Source organism: Aricia agestis, chromosome 4, assembly GCF_905147365.1.
Source record: "Aricia agestis chromosome 4, ilAriAges1.1, whole genome shotgun sequence".
NCBI lineage: Eukaryota > Metazoa > Arthropoda > Insecta > Lepidoptera > Lycaenidae > Aricia > Aricia agestis.
The window spans coordinates 4,650,439-4,678,300 of record NC_056409.1 but is presented as its reverse complement, the minus strand read 5'-3'; the positions used below and the strand labels follow the sequence as shown (position 1 = coordinate 4,678,300).

Sequence of the window (27,862 nt, the reverse complement as noted above, 5' to 3'; positions counted from 1 at the left end):
TCTGTAATGTATTCCAAATTTCCAAGGAAAAGAAATTTGAAATTCGTATGAAGATTATTCCAATGATAAAAAACCTCATTCAAAGGTATAATTAATATTCACTTAGGTTCTCTACTTGATCTTTATTCTTTGCTTCCTAAACTTTGATTTTTATTTCCCCACAAACTCTGAAACAATGTTTTTCATCTTGTCAGTCCAAATCGTTTTTAAATGAATCTTTGATCGTAAAAATCGATTGAACATTTGGCTGTTCTACATACGTCAATTGTTCTAATTCTGAGTCTGGATCAATAACACGGAACGAGCGGTGTCAATGCACTGCGCGTGCGCACCCTGGGCGCCAGACTCTGCCAGACAACGCCAGAAGTGCCAGGACTGCCAAATGTGTCATGTAATTGACCCTTATTTATTTTAGAAATAGGTAAGGGCAATTCCCATGCGCTCGAAATAGCGGTAAGAATAACAGAGTATTTTCGACACCGTCACGGGTAATAGACAAATGGCTCGATATTTTATTTTTAAATAGGTGATTGCTGAAAGCGAAAGAAAACAAAATTTCTGAATCCCAGCGTTGACAGGAGTCATGTGAATATAATTTAAATAAAACCCTAAAATCTTGAAGTGTAGACACTAAAAAGACAATACGAAAACGCAAAAATTTAGAGTTTTTTCGCATATGCCATGACAAAAGATGGGAATTGATAAGTATAGTTAGTATACGATTATCACGTCATAATGATAGCAATAATTGCTTGTCTATATTTTTGGGTAACGTTCATGTCAGAGAGCGAGTGTCAGAGGACTTTAACAAGTCAACGATCATTAGTCAAAGTTGGTGAAAGACGAGAATACATCGTGCATCAATAACGATGAGTCCGACGTGTCGCGGGCCGACGTGACGCGATATTTGTGGGCTTCCTGATGCGCCCCGACGTCGCCAGTGATGCGTCAGAGGGACACATGCACGATGATTTTGTGAAAATAAACATATTGTTAACATGGTCAAGTAGCAGTCTACTTCACCATGTTAATTGTTAACAATATGTTATGTATATGTAGTGTATATTATTTAGTGTACATTATGTATATGTAGTGGAGATCCACATGTAATGGATAATAAGTGTTGTTTTCGGTTATTGTGAAACTCGAAAACTTGCGTTGTAGAGCGTGTGATCCACTTATGTTAGAATATGCTTATGTTTTTTTTTTGATTATACAAAATTTTGAAACTACCAGGACTTTAAGAAATGATATTTTAAAGCAAACTACTAATGAAAGCTAACTTTCAATAATTATATTATTTATCTCGGTAGAGACTCTAACACAATACTCGTACATATTGCTAGAGAATTTAACTGATATCCACAATCGACAGTGCAAAGTTTTTTTGCAAAAATCTACATTTTTGTGTTCATAACTTCATAAGTCGCATAGCTTATAATATTATCGAGTGATAAGGTATTTTACCCGTTTGGTTACCATGACATAATAATATAGAGTCACTTGTCTCAGTGCCTCTACCATCAGAGTATTCGAACATCGTAAAACAACTGTGGACAGGCGTAAACCCGTCGCGCCCTCGTGTCGCGTGTCGGGCCTGTCTGTCAGCATTACGGTAGGTCAGGGTGTCGCCGACATACTATAAACCGTGACGACGCTTGGCGTTTAATTTTGGTTATGTATAAAGGTCTGTCTTCATATTGGGAAATGATAGAAACCAAGGTAGCCACGACCACGACGGAAATGAGAGGAGATGTTCCATCACAGTATGCACAATAGCGTAACCTTGGTTTGAATAGACAAAATATGCCCTCTACATTCGTAATCAGTAATCACTACTACACATTAAATAGCCCACTAAATGGGATTAGTTGGCCCATGATAGACAAATTTTGTCTGTCATAGGCTAACGTTAACATGTCCTTAGAAGTCAAGAGAGTAGCTACGGTCTGTCGCGTCTATTTCAAAAATTATATGTCTCATGATTTCAATTTACGCACCTTTACTCTAATAGTAGACATTTAGACAGCAAATAGCTATAACATAACAGGTTTTAGACTTAACAGCTGTGTAAAAGCTATAACAATGAAAATGTAGAGAGTTAGGGTCCCCGCAGACTTACAATTTAAAGTTGGCCGACTATCGTACAAACCACAGAAATAGATCAAGATAGAAGCGCCGTACGCTCGTGTTCATACAAATTAGAGCGACATGGCGCTTCTATCTTGATCTATTTCTTTTTTTTTATGAAATAAGGGGGCAAACGAGCAAACGGGTCACCTGATGGAAAGCAACTTCCGTCGCCCATGGACACTCGCAGCATCAGAAGAGCTGCAAGTGCGTTGCCGACCTTTTAAGAGGGAATAGGGGAGGGTAGGGAAGGGAAGGGAATAGTTGAGGGAAGGGAATAGGGTAGGGGTTAGGGGATTGGGCCTCCGGTAAACTCACTCACTCGGCGAAACACAGCGCAAGCGCTGTTTCACGCCGGTTTTCTGTGAGAACGTGGTATTTATCCGGTCGAGCCGGCCCATTCATGCCGAAGCATGGCTCTCCCACGTATAAATTTCTGTGTTTTGTACGATAGTCGGCCAACTTTAAATTATTGTAAGTCTGCGGTGACACTTAGAGGCGCTTATGATTCTCCCCGCAATTTATCCACTTGTATTGCGACTTGCGAGATAAAAACAACCTGCATATCGTAACATCACAAAAAGGAAACCTAATAGCTATAACTGAAGCAATCGCATTATATTGCGACTCGTAGTATACCTAGAAACCATAAATGCCACTCCAGGACATTGGGTAATATTAAATGTCAATTAATTTATGGAAGTCATAACGCGTTGTAATATAATATGGCGATAAACGTCGTGATAACAACGGCCTTTGGTGTTGACAATGAAGTAAAACTCAAATAAAAAGGACACACGGCGACGGAGCGGCGCCGGCGCACTGGGACACTTTTACGCAAGTGTCACATACGCGACATAAATAATGTAAGTACAGACTACAGCTGTAGTACATCTTCATACAACATACTAGAATGCCTGGATCAGGCGATATTACCGTGCATACAGATTGAAAACTAACCAAAGTAGTATACAGGGTGTAACAAAACTAAGTGATAATACTTTAGGGGGTGTATGTGGTCCTGACATAGAGTCCACTGTAAAAGTAGCAGCGCTGAAAGATTAACTCTTTTTCAAATTTTGTATGGGAATAACACACACCATACAAATCACAGAAAAATGTTTGCTCTTTCAGTGCTGCACAGAGTATTATATCACTTAGTTTTGTTAAACCCTACATATTAAATTCGTAAACGCATTAAACTTGTGTGTATATTGAGCGAGTTAAGCATAAAATTTTCAAGGACACAAGTGATTTATTTTACTGTATGATATTTATACTATATACACACGTCTCTCATCCCTAGGGACGGAGAGAGAACGGTATTAGAAAACTAGAATCTATATTAGAAACGCTTTCATTATTACCAACGCCACATAAGGAAAGGTAATGATCTGTTCCCTATTTTTGAACACAGTGTTATCATATAACTATTTGTTATCAATCTGAAATTTGATTAGTTTTCACTAAGCGAAGGAACTCCCGCTCTCCTGTTTATCATAAAAGTGACAGCTAGCCTATAACACTGAGAGTCTAAGATAAATATATATGGAGATATGGATAAAAAGCAGCTGTCGCTCTCAAAATTACACCAGCGATAGTCGCGTCTGATTACAACTACGCATCAAAACTTCCAGTAGGATATTATGGAATTATCTCTTTCCATTTTTTAGCTTGTGGTAATGTTTATGGTTGGTAAGTAACACGGAAGCCGTATAACCATCTCAGAGCGATAAACGAGTCTCCGGTGTAAAGAGAGATGCTGCGGTTAGTGAGGTTACACGTTAGCATGAGGAACTTGTGGCTGGAGAGAGCTCTTATAATTTATTTTAAGAATTATGAGATATTAATTTCATAAACAAAAGTAGATTTAAAATTACTTCTTCAATTTCAGCTTGAAGAAAATCATAAGATGCAATAATTATCATGTTATGAAATTAGAGCTCTTAATTTATTATTGTATACAGTATTGAACAAAATAAATAATAAATAATGAAAGTCTGAAAGCTGAAGAGTTTGTTTGTTTGTTTGATGCGCAAATGATACGATTTTTATTAATTTCAAATAGATGTAGAGCAGACATAGGCTGCTAGAAGGCTAGAAGGCCACAGGTTACGTTTATACGGGATACATGAAAATGTACAGTTTTCGCGCAGTCACCTACTTACGTTGGAACTTAGAGGGTGGAGCCGCGCGTTACGTCTAAGTTACTAATTTACATTTTTACGTTATGTTGAGTACAAGTAGATTAAACGTAAATATAATATAACACACCTAAGCTATGTATTACGCGTATAAAAGATATTAATCTTCTATTACGAAACTAAAAGCAGTTAAGAGTCTTGAGCCAGCTGCAGCGGTACCTCAAGGCCTCTATATCAATGCCATACCACTTTGTAAAGATCTTAACACTGACCCTTTTTAGGTAGGTACCTTAATGAATAGCGTTGACCCTTCATATAAAAGTGAAGCAATATTTCTATAAGCTTATGGTTTAAACATTTCATACAAAACTTTAGCATTCGATATGAATTTTTTTTTGATTTGTGGTTTGGGCTTTAGAGGTAGTTCAAATAACTTGGGCATTATAATATTTTATAATAGTCGAGTTGTTTAAAGTAATATTTGGTTATCTAATATGTTTATGAAAATGAAAATCATTGGTATTTAATCCTACTAATATTATAAAGGTGAAAGTTTGTTTGGATGTATAGATGTATGGATGTGTGGATGTGTGGATGTGTGGATGTGTGGATGTATGGATGTTTGTTACTCTTTCACGCAAAAACTACTGAACGGATTTTAATGAAACTTTACAATAATATAGCTTATACATCAGAATAACACATAGGCTACAATTTTAACCGACTTTCAAAATGGGGGAGGTGTTATGTTCGTTTTTTTATGTTCAACGATTACTCCGCCGTTTGTTAACCGATTTTCCAAATTTTTCTTTTGGTATATAGGGTATCATCTCAATTTAGTATTATATTCACAAAAGTGGTGATCTGATGAAGGATCAGGAAAACATGTGGTGACTTCGGTTTCGTGAGAAGTATTCTAAGCATATGCTACCAACAAGTAAGATTTTGCACCGAGGTATACCTGGTATACCGTGGTTCGGAAGGTGCTGAGAGAACTCCTGATTCTTTATAGATACAAGTTTGGGAGTTTCGGCGTTGTTTTAAGAACGGAAAACATATAGCAAATTACATTCATCATCATCATCATCACTACCATATTATACTATGCATCGTCCCATGATTATGAGCCTATTATGATCCTGTTATTGGTACTTTTCATAGTATGTATTTTAGATCGAGACTCGAGTTTGTCAAGCGATAATTTTAAAAAATCTATACTTAATATTATAAACCTGAAGAGTATGTTTGCTTGAACGCGCTAATCTCAGGAACTACAGGTCCGATTTAAAAACTTATTTCAGTGTTAGATAGCTCATTTATCGAGTAAGGCTATAGGCTATATATTATCACGCTAAGACTAATACGACCGAAGAAACTCAGGAAAATGTGGGAAAAACGGGGGAAATATTAGAAAGGGTTTATCTCACGAAGTACTGGAGCAATTTTTATGGCAATATATTTTGGCACAGATATAGAGTAGATCACGTGAAGGGAGTACTTATAGCTATTTTCTATGGGAAAATTCCTAATTATCGCGGGCGAAGCCGCGCGGGATATCTAGTATTTATTATAATTAGAAGGTGGCCAATTTTTCTTAACCAATAACCAAATACTTAACCAAAACTCAATTTTTGATACTATTATTATTTACATGATAAAGACAAAACAACAATAATAATTGACATCAGAATAGGAAAAATGCAGGACAAACCTTAATTAGGTAAGTATATTGGGACGAGCAGTTTCAACCACCATTAATCTCTCTCCTCACTAACGTATTGACAGCTAATTATGCAATTTGTATCTTTCTTACTATTTCCTACTAACTATTTTAGGAACAAGATTTTTTTATTGTTAGAATAGCGCCCTATGGTATAGTGATCATTGATGGTATAATATTATTATAATATATCCGTCCATTTTCGGCATTTCAACTATTGTTGCAATCACCCAGATTTAGCAATGTAAGGCCAGACTTACTTACTTTAATTCCAGCAAATAGGTAAAAAAATATAAAAAATTATTAAATTCGAAATTCGAAAACGCCGGCACAAAAATGTGGGAAACATTGAATATATCAAATATTGGTAAAATATTTGGGCGCGGCAAATTCGCTTGGTGTTTTATGTTTGCAGTCTGCCAGTGTTGCCATATTTACAATGCAAACAGACTGGAATCTGTGAAATTGGAAATTCTCGCCTCCGACATGCACCATATTATATTTTATTGCCATAAAAGTTCGCTTTGGGAAAAGTGGTTCGATTTTCCATACTTAGTTATACTTCTATAGGGCCGCTACTATTTCAGTTTTTGACGGTCTAGAAACTATTTAGAACTTTATAGAAAGCTTTCTATCCAATTTTTATTACTCCACGGCAAATAAAGGTAATAACGGGTACCTACATAATTTTTATCCGTCGCAACTCGAATTTCAAATCTGCCTATCATAGCCACAGGATCAATTCACACAATATAACGTCGCGAAGCATTTATTGAGCCATTCGGAACAGCTTCTAGCCCAAAGCTATACCTACAGCGGACGGCAATAAATTCAATATTTATCTTCCTGTGTATTATTCCTATAGATTATGTCTTAAATAGGTCATTTAAAAATGCATACCATTGCAATGTGACTAAACCCTTATGATCTTGTAACCTTTTAAATACTTAGAACAAAACACTGTATAAAAATGAATAGTTATACAGTGTTTTGTTCCTGTCACACAAGTGACATTTTTAATTAGATTGAAGAAGACAAAACACTGTATAACTATTCAAAGCTTAAATACAGCGTTTATTAGTAAGGGGGTTATAGAATAACTTTTTTTTGACGAAACACTTACCAGCAAAAGGCACATCGCACACGTACTCCTCCACGCAGTCCGTGTTCGCGCTTCTGTCTGTCGCTCCACTGGCCACTGACACAGCGGAGGCTGCCCGCAGGAGGCTGACCTCGGTTTCCGTGTAGCTGTCCCGGAGGGCTGACCGCCGCTTGTACTCCTGTGGGGAGGTCGATAGGTTATAGGTCAAGACTCAAGTAGTGCTCTGTTGTCAGGTCAAAGATTATCATTATTCGTTGAGTACAAAATATACCGAGCGGTAAGTTTCCGAAAAGCCTTAAGGCCTGATTACACCTTCCGAGTAGAGTGTATGATATACCGATTGCGCTGCCGAGGGCACTGTCTCGCCATTCGGTAGATATAATCAGGACTTTAGAGTACAGCGGGGCTAAAATGGTCACATTTAGCAATTCCTCTCAATCAATTCAGCAAATGAATTGTCAAAACTCAAAACTGTCAAACTGACAAATGTCAAATTAGTACGAATTTCTAGATAGGTATGAATTGCAAGCAGACTTGCATTTGCGTTTTTTAAAAAATGAATAATATTATGATTCAATAAATGACTCTCCAAAGCGACCATTTTAGCCCCGCAGATCTCCGACTTAGGAGTCTAAAGTTAAATGAAATTGGAGGTAGGTACCTAATTGTGCATTCGATGTTCTACACGTGCCTTTTTTACTGAAAACTGAAAAGCCAAGATATTTTTTTTTTGTTTTAAGAGAGTTTTAGATAGTAGGTAAACCGTTTTTACTATAAATTTAGTAAACTAAGCAATGAGATTTTACTATTATAAAAACTTTTTCTGTCACAAACTCACAATCTTTCAGTAAAGGACTATGAGAAGAAACGTCCCCACCAACCAACAGAGCAGAAACAGGTGTCATTCGAAAGATCTACTAGAATAGAATTTTTTTTATTATGGCGACATCTGTCAAATACGAGGGGTTACAGTGCAATTCCATCAAACTTAGCGCGGCGTCGTCATCGTGCCATGACACGACGCCGCCACCCTGACACGGTGCGACGCCGCACAGTGTCCCGGTGACGCGAACGGTGCACCGCGCGCCCCTATTCAGGGTAAAACTTCCGAAAAATGGCGTTCCAAACTTAAACGAGACATGTGAAATACCTCTCAAACAAAGTCGCGTAGTGGAAATATTGTCAGATTTCAATCAAAACAAATGGGCCACGGGGCGGCGCACTGTTCGTGGCACCGGAAGTCGGAACACGCGTCACGTGTCACGGTGGCGGCGTCGTATCGTGGGCTGTGGCACGGTGACGATGCCGCGCCGTGTTTGATGGTGACGCGGCCTTAAGTTTATATGTATAATAATATATTGTTTTTATTTTATTTTTTCTCTTTTACATACGCATTTCCTTAATGTGCAAATAAATAGTGTTAAAATATCGAGATCTAATATCGAGATCATAATATTAATATAATTGTCTTCAATTAAATCGTCATTTGTTTGTACATGAAATTAAAAACCAGCACAGTGCCTATCGGGTCATGCGCAATATAGGGCTCTGTAGTACCGCTAGTTTTTGATAATTTTTGTACGTCAATGAATGTACATTTGTAACGTGTTTTTCATTACCAACAATACAATCTCAGTTACGTTCAAAAGAATTTGAACGAAAAGTTTCTTTATATTTCTTCGAATACATTTTTTAGTTGATCGACTATTACTCAATTACTTATTTATGAAGTTTTCTTAGGGGGATATTACATTATCATTTATATATGATCATTTCTATGATCATATATAGGATCCAATATATATGATCATTTGATCATATCTGCATATTACATTATCATATTTCATTGATCCAATTTTACGTCATAATATGTGGTTTCAATAGCCAATGGAGAGCGCTAACGCTGACAGGTATTGACGTCAGGGTTACTAGATCTCAGAGAATTCGATTTGTCAAAATTTTTAATATGGCTTGTTTTTTGTTATTTCAGCAAGATTATCCAAGTATATAATTAGAAAAATAATAACATTGCATTATTTGAAACATATTAACGAACAAGAAATAAAAAACTCTTTTTTATATTAAATAACTGGCAACACCTATTTCTATGACCGTATTGGATCCAATCTCTCAGCAAATGTCAAAAATCTATGATCAAGGAAGAAATTAATCATATGTCTATATTACATTATCCAATATCATTGACTCAATGATCTCGGATCCAATATATTATATTATGATAATCTAATATCCCCCTTAGCCGTGATAGTTTTCCTTTAAAGTCAGAATAATATCTCCTACGAATTTTTCCACATTTCCAGAAGCAACCTGAGCTAAACAGCAAAACCTGAGCCTGAAACCTGAGCTAAAACAATTTGAGCTAGTGGAAGGACTGGACTCTAACGATTTTTTCCACTTTAAAACTTCATATTTCACAAGTGTATCCCTAAATCGGAAAATAATCTTTGAATACAAAAATAAAGATTTTATATACCATTTTGTCGCCATCATTAAGATAATATGCATACATGCCGAATTACAGCTTTGTAGGCCCTATAGTCTCTGAGAAAAACCGCGGACAGACAGACAGACACGCAGACGGACAATCAGACCGATACTATAAGGGTTCCTTGTTGACTACGGAACCCTGATATGCTTTTTGTTTGTAGAAAAAAGTGATTTTTTGTTAAAAAATAAACACCTTTTTTTTGGGGAGAAAATTTTTTTTTTTTTTAATGAACCCAATTGATTTTAAAACTGACACTGGTACTTAAGACTTTTCTGGGTCCCAGTGAACAAATGGAGACGCATCCCATGACTGTTGAAGGGTGGGGACGGGGTCCATACAAAATCCCGCATAGGCATTTACCTTAGTGAAATATTGCTTTAAACTTTACGCAGGCACTCGCTGACTATGAGCTTGAAATGTTACTACATAATTTTTTTATCAACCAAATATTAATCACACATTTTAAATAAAATATAAGGATTGTTAAAACACAAAAAACAAGGCCTTTGCATCCGTTGTGTATGACAATAATAATATACTAATCGACTAAGAGCTGACGACCAAATCAGTCCAATCGACCAAATTAGCCCACATAAATACATGAAAATAGTAATTATTTTCCTACTTTTTCTAATTAACACTGGCAACCCCTTCCCACCACCCGATCGATTTAATTTTTTTTTTTTTGGGTGCACAGGAGGTACAGAGCAGCTGCTTGGAAAAAAATTAAAGTTGCTGAACCTACATTTTATTCCCCACCCCACACACCCACACCCACCGCCTGCCAGCACGCATATTATCAGAAAAGGTTGTTCAGGGAAGTAGCTAACGGAGTTTTAATACCTACAGCTGAACCTTCATTTTTTTTCCCCACTCCACTACTCCCGCACCCACCGCCCACGGCCTGCGAGCACGCAGATTATCAGCAAGGGTTATTCAGGGAAGTAGCTAACGGAGTTTTAATACAGCTGAAGCCACATGAACGATTTGGTCGCCAGCTCTCCGGACTCCGTCGATAAGTTCAGCTACTTCCTATTGTTTTTAAGTAATTGAATTCACGAAAAGTAGCAAGTACGAAAAAATAATATAATTATTATTACTGCGGAATTCTTGAAGTTGAAATTTTAGTAGCAAGTAAGTGTATCTAACTATTAACTACTATAATAATAGCTCCCACACCGGATTCGGTGACGGTGGCCGGTTTCATTGAAACCAGGCCAGCTACGCAGGAGTAAATTTTTTTATAGTACCCAAATGTGTGCGCAGTACACAAGAGCACTCTCTATTCCTTTACTCTCATAACCCAGTGGGACGGACGACCGACACGACTGGCGAGAGATCAGGCGCAGGACCGACTTTTTACATGCCCATCCGACGCATGGATCATCTTACTTGTCAGACAATCAGGTGATCAGCCTGCATTGTCCTAACCAAACTTGGAAATAACATGTTTCCAACGCGGGAATCGAACCCACGACCTCCGAGTCAAGAGCCGCGCTCTATACCACTAGACCACGGAGGCGTTCATTAACTACTATAGGTACTAGGTATACCTATCCAGTATCCAGTAACGTAGGTCATGTTTCCATTAGGAAATTTGGTATGTGGCGTGCCATTCAGTTTCTATAGTACAGAGTTACAGACGAGCCAAGAGAGGGATGAAAAGGCTTTTAGGGTATTAGAATTCAAATTTCAGGTATGTACTATGAATGTATTATGTAGTGTTAACGGAAACACTATTTACCCGAAATCAAGTATGTACCAACGAGGAAATTGATTCTTAGGCAGTTGACGGACCTACGTCATTTGGTCGACATATTAAGTCAATTCAATGCCTGTGATCGGTCGGATGGGTTTGACGTAACGCGACCAAATTACTTAGGCCCTCCATCTGCCTAGAAATCAACTTCTCTGATAGTACATACTAAGTACCTATATGGAACACAATAATAGATATAAGTGTTCACGTTAGTAACCAATCATAAAGAAAAAGAAATAATGTAGCAAGCATTTAAAGTGTCGTTCACTATCATTGCTCTTGTAAAAACTAAGGCGTAAAGGTTTTCATTGATAACTTTTCATTACTATGTGGCACACTAACTTTTTCGTTCTAAATTCTTTTTCCAAGTCTATTACAATATATGCATAGAAATAAGTTACTTATATGAACAAACAAACTATTATTTAAGAAAAAAATATTGTTATTATTATACAATGAAGGGTTTTCTTGACGAAAACAAATAAACTGTACTTTGCCTAGCAAATACATATTGATTAGTAAGTATCTAATTGCCATTAAAAAATTACGTTGACTGAAGCTTTCGGTACCCACCCAATTTATCTTCATGCGTCACGCAATGCTCGCTGCCACAAATTAATAAAATAAAACTAAGAAAAATCATAATAAAAACAAAACAAATTCATAAAATATATTTATTTCATCAAACGGAATTAAACATAAAATCTTAAAATAAACTCAAACTGTCACTAACTGATAAAATATCTAAGTGAAAATAATATTATGGTATTGCATCCGAATACTTCAATATCACTGTAATCACTGATCAGTAATGTAATACTTGCAAACTTAAAGTATTGTATAAATAATTTTGCACCAGTAATATACCCTACGAAAATAAATCCTATAGTAAATCCTATTGTATCTATTTATTTCGATAAACCAAGCAACTTTTATGCAAGTCCATCGAATTATTACATTAATAAATTCAAAAAGTGTCAAAATTATTTTACACAAAATGATTTTACATTAAAAAGGGATGTGTCCGAATCGCCTTGTAATACTTATAACAAAAAGCTTATCCAAAAGATTTTACTTCATAGACATTAGACAAGCTATTATAATTAATATAATCAAAACTTTCGGATAAGCTATCACTTATTAGCAATTGATAACGAGCCTTAAATGTTAATTGTTAACTCAGTAGTCATTTATCGTTTCACAAACACTACCAAAATTTATTATTTAAATTTAAATTTAAAAAGTTCTGTCGAGAGAATGAAATACATATCAGTGAATCCTTTAAAACCATCAAGATCAATAATAAAATACAACAAACAATCCCGTTATTTTTAAGTAGTAGATACTAATTACTGATTAGCATCTAACGTTTTTAAAAACTTGTGATAGCTGTAAGGATATTATACTTGGAAGAAGTACCTATAATAATATGTATTTCCAAAATATGTAGGTATATTTCTTCAGTCTAATCTAACCTATTTAAAAAAGGGTTAATAAAAACCATTGCAAAGTAATAATTGTGCCCCAATGTAAACTGTATTAAAAGAGTTATGAACGTCCAACTTATAATTTCGTAAAATGTAACATTTAATAGAAAATATCAAACTTAAAAATATCTTATGTATAATAACTACTTCTAATGTAGAAATAGAGATATGATATTTACATAAAAGAGAAAAATACCTATTTCTAGCACCAAGTAAACTAAAAACACTAGCTTACTATGCAGACCATTCAGAGGTATTTGACTTCTCAAATTATTATCCTTAACATCATAAGGGTCACTCGCATAGTCATTCTAAAGTTAAATAACTCTGAAAGTCTGTTACCCAATTCAACAAATTATTACAACATTAATGCAGCTTTATTTCTAGTTCGATACAATCCGAATTCTATCGAACAACACAAAATAGTATTTTCTACTTCAATTTTCAAATCTAACTTTTGGAGTTCTGATAATAACCAAAACGCGTTTGATATTACTTTGATATTTGATGAGGAAACCAATTTGTAGTTTCATAAGAAACTGACTGGACCTAGGAACAAAACTGCATTGATATTGCAGTAAAACAGCGGCATGGGTGATGGGTAATACAAATAAATCACATATAGCATTTTATTCTCAAAGTATCAGGAGTTCTTAGCATCGCTCTGAGCTTTATTTCTAATTCTTATTTCTTCTACAACCTCCATTATAAGCTGAAATAGTTTAAACCGAAAATAAACATCATTGTTACATAAATAGCATGCGTGGTATTAATAGAAATCAATATTTTAATAATTTAAGTGATCAAACAAAATGTATAGCAGCCCAATATACAAATATTACAAAGGTATTATACACCAACAAAGAAAGGTGAATTAAAATTAAATGTAATTATTTGAAAACGCGAAATGTTGGTTGGGAGACTAATAATAATAATCGAAATAGGCAAATAAAAAACCATTCTCCCTTCCTTGTTCATGGTTAAAAAAATCAGTAAACTTTATTTAGCAATCCACGAGTGATGATGCATCTCCGAAATTTTAGACCAAGAATAAGACGTGTTAAATTATGTTTACGGGCTTTAAAATTAGTTAACATTAGCAAATCATAAAGGAAGTTACAAAAAGAAATAGTGAAAGTTAAAAAATGTGCACCATAGAATATTGCAAAGAAACGTAATAACAAAATATCAGTAAGCACATCATGCTAATGTGACGTTAGAACCCAAGGGATATGAAACAGTTTACTCTGGACTAACCTGGCTCAAAGGCCTTATCCGTTCGTGGATGCTATTCTCCGCTTGTTTGGCGGACGGCGGCGGATGGTCAGGCGTCGGGGGCTGGTCGTAGTGACTCGGGGACAGAGGAATATCCGTCCTCGACCCGTCGAAATACCGCTCATATTCGCTCGGACTGTTCATCGACTGGTCGTCCAACAAACTTTCCAAGGAGGACCTCTCCTGGTTCGAGTACTTTCTCACTCTTTTGTCCGCCATCCTGGTCTCGAAGTTTTCGGCTTGACCCAAATTGTTTCGCCTCAACTTTCTTCTGGGATTTTGCTCCTTTATGACGACATTTTCGTACATCGCCGTAATGGCGACAGGCTGCGTGCGGTTTTTGAGGCTCGGCCGCGGGTTCGGCACAGGTATGGCTCGAGGAGAGTTGTGGTTTTCTTCGTACTCTGAATAGGAAAGTTTGCCGTCAACGTATTGATCGACGGACCGCCCGTGTTTGAGGTAGTGTTTAGCACCCTGCAACAACGAAATTTAACATTAACAAAAAACTTTCATATCATTTAGGACCTTAGCACTAAAAATGAATTTATTCACTTTGCGCATAACTACTTAATATTTTTCTACAAATCGAACATTGTGCATCTTCGACAATACGCTCGTTTCAAGTGATGCTAACAATCTAACCAAATAAATTCGGTAAAACCCAGTTTTATTTCCCAAATGCCGCCAGGTCTCACCTGTAAATCATCTAAATCGTCCTGACTCCGCGCGTGCGTCCTTAACTCATAGCTGTATCCAGAGGATGGAGAATTAACGTGGGTGGGGGAAACAGATAGATTCCTTCGAGGGGGCTTCTTGGGAGGTGTGGGCTGCGAAACAAAAGTAGCTGGTAACCTCATGGACTCTTGTATCAGACCGAAAAACAAATTAATGTCAAAGGCAAAGCAAACATTTCCAGCCACCAGCTGCGGTCATAATTTTTTTTATCTCCTCAGACGTTTACTTCTGTTAAATATTTTATTACCATCGTAATTTACGTAATACTTTCAGGTCTGAACGGCATAAATCACGTTTACTAAGTCATATTTTATACAGCAGGAAAAGGTAATTTAGCAGGCCTGGATCTGCACTATAAATAGGCATAGCAGATGACCACAATTGCGTAATTGCACCACTGAATTGTTGGGGAATGATGGGTCATCAACGTAAATAAAGGATGCGGCACCCAAAACTTTCATACGTGGTGGCTTTTCATACGTGGGAGAGCCACGCTTCGGCACGAATGGGCCGGCTCGACCGGATAAATACCACGTTCTCACAGAAAACCGGCGTGAAACAGCGCTTGCGCTGTGTTTCGCCGAGTGAGTGAGTTTACCGAAGGCCCAATCCCCTAACCCCTACCCTATTCCCTTCCCTACCCTCAACTATTCCCTTCCCTTCCCTTCCCTACCCTCCCCTATTACCCTATTCCCTCTTAAAAGGCCGGCAACGCATTTCTGATGCTGCGAGTGTCCATGGGCGACGGAAATTGCTTTCCATCAGCTGACCCGTTTGCTCGTTTGCCCCCTTATTTCATAAAAAAAAAAAAACTAGAAGTTTGTATGAAAAAGATAATTATTTAGAAATAGCTTATGGTAAATCTGCTTATATGTAATCTAAAAAAATGTGCCAAAAAACGGCATTTTACAACAACGGCGAATTATTTAAGAAATATTATGTAATAGATAAGAAAAGCTAAAGTAGGTAGCGCTCGAGACGTCGTTTTTACCGTCCCATCTTGTACCAAACCGCTCGTTATTCTTACAAACGCTACATCTTCCAACTCGCACCGAATAAAATATTCAAGTGATACAAGTAATCCAATATCGGGGCTCGGATGAGACAAATTGGTAGCAGCCGGTCACTAAATGGACAATCTTCTACATAATAGCCTGTTAACTATCACTTCGTTTGCATTCCTGTTCAATTAACTCCAAGTTATATTGAGTCGTGGGAATGGATTAAGTTAGCTTTATTATTTAAAAGACAGCCTTTTTACTTCCCAAAACATTTAAATATACATTTTAACCAGAACAGCGTCCTTGAAACAACATACGACGTGACCTAATATACTTTCATAGCGTGCCATTAATTTAAAGGGGATGATGTAAGCCTAGCTTTCATGCTGAAAACTGTAGATTATTAAATCACGTATGTGTTTAATGGATATAACTACAGTGGTAAGGCTCTTGAAACGAAGCCATAAATCCAGAAATATAATGCAACTTAGCAATATTTTTTTACTCTTTTCACGTCTAATGTACCCAAAGATAGATAATTGGCAGACAAAACCAGTCTCGGATTAATTTCCGTGAACGAACATTTCGGAGAACAAGACACATCAAAGGGCTCAATTGGAATTGCTGAGCCTGCGCGTGCGCATCCGTAACACTCCTGACAGACACATTAATATGGCGCCAACGCCAACTCCGCCAATTACTACTTGAAGGAGTGGAAACGGTTAATTTAACTGACCAACGAATATGGATTTGACTGGATTTAGTAGCAGACTTTTTATTGGAATAGGAGTTAGGAATAAAGTTTACAACAAAGTTTGACAGGCAGCTGTTTTATTTGGGGTACAATTATTGGCTTGGACTTATCCCCTAACGAATGAAAACGCTATCCTATATGATAGGTGTTTATGAAATACACATTAAAAAGACAAGAATCTAAATGCGTTCTTGCAATCATAGTTTATTGCAAGAACGCAACTAGGAATATTACAAGTAAAAGGTCACAGCAGGTTATATTTAGATAGAGTGCATAGACATTAGGTACGTCCCTACTTTTGGTGGTGTAAATATTCCCTACAGGGCCTAAAGGAGGGTCTAAGGTCATTCAAACACTTCTCATGACTATAATTAAAGGGCGTTGTTAATCACGCGTACAATAATACACACGGCCCACTAACCCACATGCAATGATGAAACCATTAACACAAAACAGAATCAAACATAGCCAGTATCGTCTGCATTACCGCATCTGGTTTCAGACATGTGCTAATGTTATTCAATCATCAATGTAATCATCAACATCCGAAATTCCTATCAACTTCATAGGATTCATCGCTGCTGCGTCAAAATCTATTTTGGTGTTCTCAAATCCTTTGGGTGTAATCGCACGATTTCGAAACGTAAGATATGGTATATCGAAATCCGGTGAAACAATGTACTTTATGGACGTGAGGATAAACATCGTGGCGTTGGAAAAGCGCCAGGAAACAGTTCTGTACTTGAAATCCTATTTTCGTTGATTCCACGGTGTATGCAAAGAGGAGGTTGACAATAGCAGCCAGGAGAAATCAAATGATAATAGCGTGAATATTATGAGTACTTTACTGCGACAATAATGAACTCTATTATTATATCCCAACTGGAGACATCAAAGCTTGTAATTCCTAAAATTAATAAGCGAAAACCAACATAAACAATACTTTACGATGACACTGTCAACACATATTTTCCTATTCATGATTCAACTGTGTGCATGTTCCTCACGTTCTATCTGAAGATCACAATATACCTACTTTTAACTTTTTTTTAACTTTTTTCTATAGCCATGATATTATTGAACACCATGTTTTCCTGATTCCTGATCTGATTACATAGCTAACTCAGTGACTCAACTGTTTTAAGCAGCCATGTGCATATCCATGAATGTGAAAAATGTAGGTTATCGAGACCTTGAATGTAGAATCGACACAATTCTAAATAAAAACTCACTGGGAAGACTGAGAAGCGAAAGGGTATGCTGAATGAATCTTATCTTATCTTATATCTTTAATATATATATATACGCTCCAACGATTTTCATGAAATTTAGTAAATAGGGGGTTTCGGGGGCGATAAATCGATCTAACTAGGAATCATTTTCAGAAAATGTATTTTTATTCGTGTTTTATCGATAATCGATAAACTGAAAAATATGACTCTTCCTGACCTCTATTGGCGAATAATTATACTATTTTGTTGGCAACTAATTGTTTTAACGACCAGTAGATGGCGTTATTAAGTAACACGAAGTCAATGAGTGTTTGCTATACCGAGCAAAGCTCGGTCATCCAGGTACTATGTATACTTAAATATCATCAATATTGATGAAAATATAGTGCATGCCTTCTGGATTCCTGCCGTCTAGTAGACTGACTTAACTATTGTAACAATATTTTCTGTACAATTTCCGCATAGTTAACTACCTCATGAATGTATATTATATTTGACTCTTTCTGAAACTCTATTGAGCTTTATAGTAGAGTTTGTAAAAAAATGCCTGAGGTAGTACTCAGTCATTTTTTTACAAACTCTACATTAATTCCTATTTACGTCCTGACTCAGTAGTCAGGACGTAAATAGGAATTAATGTACTTAATACAAAATAATTTAACAGTAGTACCTAATATTAGTAAAGATACAATTATTTCAGTCACTGCGAATCACCTGGAAATCGTCGGCACTTTGAGGATATTTCTGATAGGTGTTGAGGATTCTGATAGGAGATATTATTACCTAAGTAATAAGTACGGTATGTAACTTACGTCATACAACTAAATCCATCCCAGATTCACACACATTTCACATCACGTACACCAATAAATTCCACTGAGCACAAACTACTCTAAACTATTTACGGCTAGGGCCACTCGCTCCCGTCGCATTCGCGGCTCAACTGCCCACCTAATTTCTTTGAGACGGTTAAAAATCGACGGCTACGCTCTATTATGATCTTGTTCCCACGTGCTCTGGCTATTGTAATATTCATCATTAATATCAACAGCAGTGACTTAGTGGATATGAAAGTACTACGTGTTATAAGGTATATTATGTTTTAATTTGCTTTGCCTTTCCCATTAATTTCTACTTCAGCTGTAAAATATAAATAAATAAGTACTTAAAAATAGTTAAATTGTAAAATGTTACTTTAGGCAAGTACCAAAAAAACATAATATTTTGGGATTTTAATGATAACATAAGTTTGTAATGTTTTTATCTCACTCAATATTCAGGAGAAAATCTAGGAGCATGGATTTGTGTTTTGTATATTACAATATATTATGTTGGTGCTTACCGAAACCTTGCTGTACTCGTGATGGTGGGCAAGATGCATGGGCGCGCAGCTGGACGCGGCGCTGGATATGCTCAGCGCGTCGCCCTCACTCATGCGATCAGCCTCCTCCCATCTCCGCCGCCCTGACCCACTGCGAACACCCCCCGGCCCCGAAACCCGCTCAAGCGAAGCGTCAAGCGACACATCCAAATCCACCCCCGGAACACCACTATCACCCTCGCACTCGGACGATGAAGTCTCAGAATCCTGGACACTTATGCCGCTCTCCACTTTCGAATCTTTATCGTTTATCTCCTCCTCGATCACATTGCATTCTTTCTGATTCTTGTTGTCGAATCTGAAAGAACTGCTATGCACCCAGGGCCTCTTTGCCGTGCTGGCGTCGGATTTAACGGTTTCCGCGTCTGAACTCTCAGCGTCCGAGTGTAGAGTTGCGTCTGAACCGTCGTCGGATGATTCTTCTATGCACGTCTTGAACGACGCATCCGAGACTATAGTCAAATTTGAATTACAAGACTGTAATGACCAGTGACCGGAGTGTTCCGAGGATGTCGATTTACGTACAGAAGTGTTAGTCACAGAGGGTGGGTTAGTGCCGGACCTAGAATTCGTACCTAATGATATCACTTCCGCTATATCTTTAATAGAATATGGTCGACCAACAGATGATAAAGAAGAATGGGGAGACATTTGTACATACGTAGGACTCTCTAATGTTTGATTGACTTTACTGTTTTTCTCGACGATGTCGTTGAGATCGACTACTGCATATGGCTCCTCTAAATTAGATGGTACAGATTTGTTTTTAACTAGCCCGCCTTTGCGAGTTGTCGAAAAAGAAGAAGCCAAAGTAATATCAGGAGTTGATATGCTTTTATTTATTGCTGAAAACTTGACAACAAAATTAATAGGCACCTCACGTCTTCTTGAATGTAGAACACATGAACCAGTATCACAGTAGCATTGAAATGACGATGCGGACAATTCAATTTTTTCTTTCAAATCATTTAAATCTATCACAACTTTAGCATCGTTTTCTTCGTAAGGTATATCTAATAAATCTTCCGCGCTATTGTGATGTTTTGGTGGTTTGGGTTTGCAGAAACAAATAGCTGTCTCAAAGTCACTATATCGTTTATCATTAGGAACCTTAGTGAAAGGAGCCGTATCGTTGTAAAGCGTATCTCTGTTAAAAATGTAAATGAACTCCTCAACGGTTGGAGCTTGATAAATGCAATGTCCTGTTCCTCGAATATGATAGTGAGCTAACGTTTCTTTAAAAAGAGAGCTGTTTTTACTCGGATAATTTGTTAGCTTAAAAGAATTTCTGTCTACTTCAATATTGGTAAAAGTTTTATGTCTAAACAATACTTTCTTTTTGGGTTTATCAGGTTTTTTCGTTGGAAGAGTGCCTGTCATTGAAAGATAAATAGTCTTCATATCCATATCACTAACATCTACATTTTCTATAGCACTGGCTCCTGTAACGTCTGTAAAATTAGACGCATTTGACTGAGTTCTTTTAATTGTTGACTTATTAGAATCAATGTGAATTAATTTTGTGCCGTGTTTAAATGATCTTGACTTTTCAGATAATAGAATATCTTCTAAGTTTGATTCGTCTATCATAGAATCTGAAGAAATCGAAGACGAGCGACTACTTCCTGATGAAGAAGTATTTCTGTCTTGTTCTGCCGGAATTAATGATCTTTTTAATGGTTCTGGTTTTCGGGAAAGTAATGCAACATTTTCATATAGAGATCCTTCGTCACTGTCTTTAGATTGTTTTTGAGTAGGAATATGCGTTCTAACTGCCGGCGTAGGACGAGTGGAAATTGGTTTTTCTACAGTTATGTTTTCATACAAAGCATTGTTGGAAGCTGAACTTTGTATTTGTATCGAACGAGGTGGTGGTTTGGGTAAAATTGTGACTTTTGAATCTAACTTGGTGCTCTGCATAGTTGATTCTGCAGAAGAGAATTCGTAAGATTCATAGCACTCGTTGACTAGTATCGCTAAACCAGGCGATGTATCACAGGAAGTAGGTACTCGAATACTACCATTTTTTCTTGGCTCGAATATTCCATATTTTGTATCTTTGTTCACTGCTTCCACAGGAGAGTGTTTTGTTAAATTACTATCATCTTCGTCTTTCACTTCATATTCGTTGTTTATATTTTCGATAGAATCACTTAATTCATTGTTTTCGGATATGTTTGGAAGTGAGTTTTTGAAACCTGGACAACTTCTGTTGCTTCTATTTACTGTGGCATCTCTGTTTAACATACCGAGTCTATCTAGGGATATGGTATCAAATTCGTTTGTACAATCAATATCACCAGATTCTTCTTTCTTCGAAATAAAATTAAAAAATTTGCTATTACCTATGTTTTGAACTTTGGATTTATCATCAGCACCCGACTCTAACCCTGAGGTATTAGAAATGTTAGGAGCGGAGTTAAATTTAGATTTAAGTCCCAATTTTGAAGCAAGCCTTTTAACGAAACTTTGATGCGGAGCTTTTACAAGTAAAGAAGAGGAGGAGGAAGTGTCACTATTTCGTTTTTGAGTCTCTTGGGCTTTCCTGTAAAACAAAAACCAACAAAAATTATAAAACAATAAACAAAAAAAAGGTTTAAATTAATGGATGTAAATTAAGTAATTCACCGCCACCGAAAGCATGAAAGAATGTAAGAATGCAACGGAAAAACGGAAAGTCCACAATATACAAACCTTCAAAAACCAAACAAGACGTCATGCTAAAGTCACGAGAAAATGTTATTAATAATAATTGTTCTATTAATTTAGTTACAGATTAGAAATAGTTCGTTGTTTCAATCTAATGCGATTTTCAAAATAACACGTTGGATGCTATTTCACGCTCCAGTTGTAGCATCATCCGATTTTATTCAAATCCTGAATTAATGAATTCATAACATCCATTATTTTTATTTGAATCTGTTGTATTCATTTTGTGCTCGTATACATTACTGGAGTTATTTATTTTGCAGGCCAAGACATTTACATAGCGAGTTATTTTTAAGGTGGTGAAATATTTTTTCATAAGTCAACAAAAAGGGTGACACAAACATAATTTCCAACAAAAACTTCTTTGTTACCCTCGTAAACCTTAATTTTTAAATTGTAACTCGTTAGTTTATTTTTGCCTTTATATTTGAGCCGTGCCGTATAATTTAGGTCCAATGTAATTTTATTTTCATTCGAAGGCGCTTCCCGGCAGTCTTTTGCCCGTCAAAGGACAGTAGACCCGTCATACAAACTCGTACCTGACCGTTTCTAGACAAAATCAAAGGCACGGAAGATTTTAATGAGATTCGCATTGAATGTTTTTGTTTTGCATCCCTCTGTGAAAAATTTTCGAGCGTCTTTTTGCCGCTAAGAAAAAAAGCTCATTGTATTCGTCGAGACGTGCCACTTTGCGATTGAAATATAAAATCTCTGTAATTTATTAACATCATGTTTTACTATGTCAAGCAATTGCATCTACCAATTGAAAGCGGCAAACGACTTCTTTGCATATATTGCAAATGATATATCCATTATCCATAGTTAAAGGTTTATTTCCGTCTCAAACGCGACTCATATCACGTTATATCACATCTTTCATCTCATCATTATCATCTTAACATTCATTACTGTACGAGTAACCTATATTCACGTGTCACGATTTCCAATGAAAAATCGCATCTCAAGACGGCAATCAACGGTTCAAAGGGGGACACGTCGTGTGTCATAATTGAGACGTTCTCATAATTGAGACGCTCTCCAATTAAAAGCGAATGTTTAGAGCCTGTGAAGAGCATCTTTGAGTAATTACAGGGGCTTCCTTTGCGGGCTCCGGTGACACGGGCGTTTAGAAACCGCACGTCTATTTGTAAAATACGTTTAAATATCAAAGGGATGTACAATCTGAGGCGGCGTGCAGTGTTAGTTGTTTAAAATACATTAATGAGAAGGAAAAATGTGAAAGCGTCTCCCCACAATGCGCAAGCCTTATTCTAAAATGTTAATACTTATGTCTATAAATTTTTTCTCTTAGATAAGTAGTAAGCACGTCGTTAGTTTCGTCAAATGCTTGTGAATAAAATGTTAGATCATTTGCAAAATTTACGAATAATTTTAAATTGCAAATAATATTCGTATTTATAAGTTAGAAAGTTTTGTAGAAAGCGGCAAAATTTTTTATTTTAATATATTTTTATTTATGGGGTAATATGATTTTTATACAAAGAACATGTTCAACTAGTGACATGTTCATGCATCTAATTCGGAATCAGGAGCGCTCTTACCCCATCTAATATAAGCTCACTTGCTTCAGTCTGGGTTATTGCTAATCTTTTGTCAATACATCATGCCTTTTCTTACATGAACACAGGAAAATGATTATCTATTTACTGGCGTTTACGCCAAAAGACGCAAAGCGTAAACGAATCAACAACTTGGATAGATGAACTACTGCCAAAAATTACATTTAATCTAATTCGTTTACTTTAACCCAGACTGATGCAAGACCCCTTATGATTTATTAATTTTATGCTATAACTAGAGCCTTATTGTCTAGTCATTAAGATTTATAATGTTATGAAACTTACATGGAGTCAGGGAGGTAGTTGACGGGGCTGTGCTCGTGCCGCACGGGGAACGGCGGCAGATCTTCTTCACTCTCATACTCATTTCTCGTTCTGTTTTTGAAATCTAAAAACAAAATGGCGGTTTTATTGAGATCAAAAATTACCATTTACCGAGTTGCGTCTGACAGGGCCTTTTTGACAAATATGCTATTACTTTCTTAAAATATTTCGGCGAAAAAAGTGAACTAAATATCTAAAATATATTATCATTGCTATTTGTAACAGGAAATTGTCTGATACTCTACTTGATAGACAGCTATACTTGCAGCTAAAGATACTGCTGTTAGAAGGGTTTATTTTAGTTATGGTTACCCAATACACTCGCTTAAGAATACAGAGCAACTTGGCTAAAAATACTAATCTTAATTGACTAGAAAGTACAGAGTATAGTAGTTGCATTTACCCAATGAACACGATTGACAGTACCCAGTAACTTGGCTATGTATACCAATTTGAATTGGGTAGAAGTAACAAAGTAGATTGGCTGTCCCTAGCCAATAAACATGATTAACAGTATCAAGTTACTTAGTTAGTTTTACGAAGTAAAATAGTTGAGCCTACTGAATTATTATGCTAAACACAACAAAGCACCTTGGCTGTGGCGACAGTTCTTCAACTAAGTTGGTTGTTGCTGTAACCGATTGAATTGATTTGTAATACTAAGAAGCTTGGGTATTGTTAACAAAGTAACTCGACTCACTATAGTTAAAAGGTTTGTTAAGTTTACTGAGAGGATAGATTAGTAACAACTAACCTTCGATACTTAATTTTACCAACTTACTGGGTTCATATTACCAACACACGTTAACAAAGTTGACTTGTATAATTTTAGCAACAAACTTTGCAGGCTCCCACCGAAATAGGGCATGGATACCGGTAATCGGTATTACCGGAAAACCGGTAATACCGCACCATTTAGACAATTTTTAAATACCGGTGCTAAAGAGAAAAATACCGGTTTTTCGGTATTTTAGCTTTAATGTATTTTTGTATACGCACACGTGTTTTCAACACAATATTATGATTTATGAAACAATTGAATTTGAAAGTATACCAATACACTCAAAATCAACTGCTAGTAAAATAAGGCTTATAATTAACTGATCACCAGAAATAGTAACATTTCACAGACAAAAATAGTAAACGATCACCAAAATACAGACCACCATTTTAATGTAAAATGATAACCAAAGATTTAACATCTTAAAGCCAAAAATAGTAAATGATCACCAAAATTAGTAAATGATCACCAACATTATACGTTAGCATTTTAATGTAAAATTTTAACCAAATATATTTTTATTTAGCAAATATCCTGTCAAAGAGAAGAAGTCAGATAGACGGACAGACAGACATCGAAGTCTTAGTAAAAGAGTCCCGTTTGTACCCTTTGGGTACGGAACCCTAAAAACGGGCCTCTGTCACTGAGACTTCGAAGTCTGTCCGTCTGTCCATCCGTCCGTCCGTCTGTCTTTCTCTAGGGCCTAGGCTGTATCTCAAGAACCGCTCCAGCTAGACTTCTCAAAATTTCACATATTGTGTATATCTGTTGCCGCTATAACAACCAGTACTAAAACAAAATAAAATAATTATTTAAGGGGGGCTCTCACTCCCACAATGTTTTTGTATGGGGTAAAATAGAATAAAAATAAATATGTGCCTTAAATGTATTTTAACATTAGGTCGTGTTTCGGCTGTTATTCGAAATTACCCCTTGAGTATTCGAAATTATCCATGAAAAGTAAAAATAAGGTAGTTATATCAGAATCCGTAAATACTTTTGAACTAAAAAATATACAATTCACATGGAAATATGTTTATTATAACTAAAATGTTACAGTATCAGGTAACAATATATACAAATTCGTCTTCTAAACTTGAAACAATGACACTATATACTCACTCTTCCAAAAACTTTACGAGATTGCCCCAATGCACCTTAGTGTTTTTTTCTATAAATACCGCAAAAATACCGAAAAACCGGAATACCGGTTTTTGAAAAATCAATACCGGTATTAATTAACCCATCGATCGTGAAATAACGAGACACAATAGCTTATCTATTGTTATCGCGGCCGGATGCGGCCGCTTAGGTCTTCATGAATTAAACCGGTATTGCAAAAATCCCCAATACCGCCACGCCCTACTCCGAAGCAAGTTACTCGGTTGCAAATAGCAACAACTTGTTTATTTATAGGCGTTACGTTTTTGCAGTGTGCTTATGTGATTAAACAAACAGACTTTGATCTTCTCTTACCCCGTACACGGTCCATAGGCAGACATGATCTAATAACTCTTACCAAGTCTGCACACCCCTCTAATTTCCCGAATCTCAAACTCACCTCTTATAACCATCCTCACTTTCCTCGTCGCCTCCTCCGAATACACCGCTAGCAGATCTTCTATCGTCTTATCTCTCCCATCCACAGCGTACAGATTAGCTCCATGTTCCAACAGTATCCGCACGACTCCCGCTTTACCGAAACAGGCCGCTTCGTGTAGGGGAGTCCCCGAATCCGTTCGGATGTTTGGATCGATGCCCGCTTTCAGAAGTTCGAGGACTACTTCACTGTTTGAAAAAAAAAACAAAGCTTTTTGAGGGCGTGTTTGTCTCAACAGTACGGGCCAGTGTCATTTACGATAGTTACTGGCATTGGCCAGTATATTTAGAGCATACTCTTAGCTAGTTCGCAAGATCGCAAGAATTGCTGCTATGTTAGAGTACGATAGAGTTACGAAGTATAAATTTCGTAGTGTAAGAAACATTTGTAAGAGGCCAGTGCCATATGTATAGATAGTAAAGAGGAAGTTTATATATTTGCATTGCTTGCATTACCTATCATACCACAATCTGGTATTTTCAAGTATTAGATTTGTTATGTTGACATTTATAATAATAATAATAGCTCCCACACCGGTTTCGGTGACGGTGGCCGGTTTCATTGAAACCAGGCCAGCTACGCAGGAGTAATTTTATAGTGCCCAAGTATGTGCGCAGTACACAAGAGCACTCTCTATTCCTTTACTCTCATAACCCAGTGGGACGGACAACCGACACGACTGGCGAGAGATCAGGCGCAGGACCGACTTTTTACATGCCCATCCGACGCATGGATCATCTTACTTGTCAGACAATCAGGTGATCAGCCTGCATTGTCCTAACCAAACTTGGAAATAACATGTTTCCAACGCGGGAATCGAACCCACAACCTCCGAGTCAAGAGCCGCGCTCTATACCACTAGACCACGGAGGCGTCACATTTATAAATATACTAGATGACGCCCGCAACTCCGTTGCGCCAAAATTCGTTTATAGCGCGGGAACCGTACATTTTTCCGGAATAAAAGTATCCTATGTCCTTCCTCGGGACTCAAAGTATCTCCATACCGAAATTTCAGCTAAATCGGTTCGGCGGTTTGGGCGTTAAGAGGTAACAGACAGACAGACAGGCGGACACACAGACAGACAGACACACTTTCGCATTTATAATATTAGTATGGATGGATTGTATATTGTACGTAGGGTTTGTATTGATAAGGCAACAGCCAACAGGCAAGCGCCTTCCATAACGCCAATCAGTGCACCGTGAATATGCATGAGCGTGAAACTAACGAGTCAACACGATACCGTTACAAATGTACATTTTAAATTGTATTTACCGCACGCAGATTTGTCGCTGTAAAATCTAATAAAATTAATTGGAAAAAGCTATTAAGCTTGTACAAAATGATGTAAAATTTACTGTAGCTAAAGCAGCTAAAGATAGATATTAATGATGTTAATTATGACTAACAAAATAGTAATAAAAATATCAATAAGGTGGGCAGTAGCCTTGGATTAAATACAATTATTTGAAATGTTGCCTCTTGTTTAGCAGTTTTTTGGACTTTTATCTCGTCCCATGTTTCTGCAATAGAAAATACTATAAATATTTGAAAAATGCCCTTGTTATTAGACTTTACACTCAGATACGAGGCAACTAGGTAATGTATGCTGAGTTCTTTCAAGTATACAGTGAT

At 36.8% G+C, this 27,862-nt stretch overlaps 1 protein-coding gene across 4 annotated transcripts in view; it reads right to left on the bottom strand.

Moving 5' to 3' along the window:
• LOC121726575 (ankyrin repeat and sterile alpha motif domain-containing protein 1B-like) overlaps positions 1–27,862 on the bottom strand; it is a 106,264-nt gene that overhangs the window by 55,421 nt on the left and 22,981 nt on the right. For 2 of the 4 annotated variants that reach the window (XM_042113988.1, XM_042113987.1), the window contains exons 6-11: positions 26,185–26,411; positions 23,804–23,906; positions 19,191–21,774; positions 14,822–14,953; positions 14,109–14,600; positions 7,118–7,274 (exon numbers count right to left, since the gene is read on the bottom strand). In XM_042113988.1, coding sequence (XP_041969922.1) covers positions 7,118–7,274; positions 14,109–14,600; positions 14,822–14,953; positions 19,191–21,774; positions 23,804–23,906; positions 26,185–26,411 — 3,695 coding nt within the window. The remainder of the gene's footprint in view (positions 1–7,117; positions 7,275–14,108; positions 14,601–14,821; positions 14,954–19,190; positions 21,775–23,803; positions 23,907–26,184; positions 26,412–27,862) is intronic. The other 2 variants (XM_042113990.1, XM_042113989.1) reach the window with 2 other exon arrangements.